Below are 2,191 nucleotides of genomic sequence, written 5' to 3' on the forward strand. Positions count from 1 at the left end.
AAACAAACAAACAAACAAAAAAGAATATTAACTCATGGTTCCTTTTGTCACTTGGGTTATTCTCTTCAATTGACATTTAAACTATACTATAATGTGGACATTTCCCAATTTTTTAAAAGTCACAAACTTCCAAAGGAGAGAGAAAATAGAAAGCAACAAAAATTGCAGAGGTAAGTAGCTGTGCTAATTTTTGCTGACACTTACCTTCTGTGAGAGGCTGTGGCAGTTATTGCCCATAAAGGGATATTGGTAATAAACACGGGGAATTAACTGAGGGTCGAAGACAATAGAACTAGAAAAATAAAAAGCTGTCATTGATCTTAGTGCTCTCCCTACAGTTACCCAGTGGAGCGTGGTCTCATTACTTCATGGGATGACATGGAGATCATGTGGAAGCATATCTATGACTATAACCTAAAGCTGAAGCCGTGTGATGGCCCAGTCTTGATTACTGAGCCAGCCCTGAACCCACTGGCCAACCGGCAACAGATCGTGGAAGTGTTTTTTGAGCATCTGGGTGTTCCTGCCTTCTATATGTCCATCCAGGCTGTGCTGGCTCTCTTTGCTGCTGGCTTCACTACTGGTCTTGTGCTGGATTCAGGTGCTGGGGTTACCCAGAGTGTGCCCATCTTTGAGGGTTACTGTCTGCCTCATGGTGTGCAGCAATTGGATCTGGCAGGCCTTGACCTCACCAACTACCTCATGGTGCTAATGAAGAACCATGGTATCATGTTGCTTAGTGCTTCAGACAGAAAGATTGTTGAAGACATCAAGGAGACCTTTTGTTATGTGGCAATGAACTACGAAGAGGAAATGGCCAAGAAACCTGATTGTCTAGAGAAAGTTTACCAACTACCTGATGGGCAGGTCGTCCGGCTCCATGACCAGCTCTTTTCTTGTCCAGAGGCCCTCTTCTCTCCATGTTGTATGAACCTTGAGGCCCCTGGCATTGATAAGATATGCCTTAGCAGCATAATGAAATGTGATACAGGCCTGAGGAATTCCTTCTTTTCCAATATTATCCTTGCCGGGGGATCAACCTCTTTCCCTGGTTTAGACAAGCGGCTAGTTAAGGATATAGCAAAGATGGCTCCTGCCAACACCGCTGTGCAAGTTATAGCTCCCCCAGAAAGGAAAATATCAGTGTGGATGGGAGGTTCTATTCTTGCATCTTTGTCTGCCTTCCAGGACATGTGGATCACTGCTGCAGAATTTAAAGAAGTTGGACCCAACATAGTACACCAAAGATGCTTCTGAAATACAGATAAAATGGTTAGAAGAAAATGTTTGGAGTATATGTGACAGAAACTTCGGATATTATGTGTTTCTGGGAGAAGAGAAAATACTTCAACGATTGGGATGCCAATATTTCTGTCGTATTTCTATAATGGGCTTGGGGATAATAATGATGAAGCTCAAGAACAGATGTCTATTGAGTAGAACCAAGTTAAAATAATGTTTCCCATAGTGTTTTTTCTATAAGTTGATGTTGGTGAGCTTATATTTCCCTTGGAAGAGAGCATTTGTAGTACAATATGCTATGTGCCAAATGAGTGATAAGATTTAAGCTTATTGAAGTTTAGGGAAAGAAGGTTGCTGTGGTGAGGAAAGAGACTCCATAGCACAGGTATACCATCATGGAAGGGGTGGCATTGGGATGGAGGGCAGATATCCAGGCAAGCATACTAAAAGGAACAAGTTGCTAAAGATGAGAATGAACAAAGCATATTCAGGGCATGTTTAATAGACTGATTTTGTTTGTTTTTAAAATTTTTATTTATGGATGTATTTATTCATTTAGTTTTAGAGGCAGAATCTTGCCCTGTCTCCCAGCCTGGAGTGCAGTAGTGCAATCATGGCTCACTGCAGCCTCCGACTCCTGGGTTCTGCCCTCAGTCTCCCAAGTACCTGAATCCACAGGTGTGCACCACCACGCCTAGCTTAGACTGATTTTGTTCAAGTGAAGAGCTCATATAGAGAAGAGCAAGCGCTATGACTAGCAAGGTTAAGTGAAGGCCAGGGACTGAAAGGCTTTAAGTGCTAAATATCCAATATGCAAAGGAGAGAAATTAAAGATTTAAAAGCAGGAGCCATAAGGAAACTATGTTATGATGAATGTGGTGATAGTTTGGAGAATAAATTGAACAGGGAAGGCCCTGGAGATTTGGTGATCAGTTAGAAAGTTACTAGT

At 42.0% G+C, this 2,191-nt stretch overlaps 1 protein-coding gene across 1 annotated transcript in view; it reads left to right on the top strand.

Annotated features, from left to right (window-relative positions):
- ACTRT3 (actin-related protein T3) overlaps nucleotides 1-1,760 on the top strand; it is a 4,134-nt gene extending 2,374 nt beyond the window's left edge. Inside the window, exon 4 of the mRNA XM_011994354.1 lies at nucleotides 339-1,760. Coding sequence (XP_011849744.1) covers nucleotides 339-1,257 — 919 coding nt within the window. The 3' untranslated portion in view covers nucleotides 1,258-1,760. The remainder of the gene's footprint in view (nucleotides 1-338) is intronic.
- The last annotated feature ends 431 nt before the right edge of the window (nucleotides 1,761-2,191 follow it).

Source organism: Mandrillus leucophaeus, unplaced genomic scaffold (assembly GCF_000951045.1).
Source record: "Mandrillus leucophaeus isolate KB7577 unplaced genomic scaffold, Mleu.le_1.0 Scaffold452, whole genome shotgun sequence".
Taxonomy (NCBI): domain Eukaryota; kingdom Metazoa; phylum Chordata; class Mammalia; order Primates; family Cercopithecidae; genus Mandrillus; species Mandrillus leucophaeus.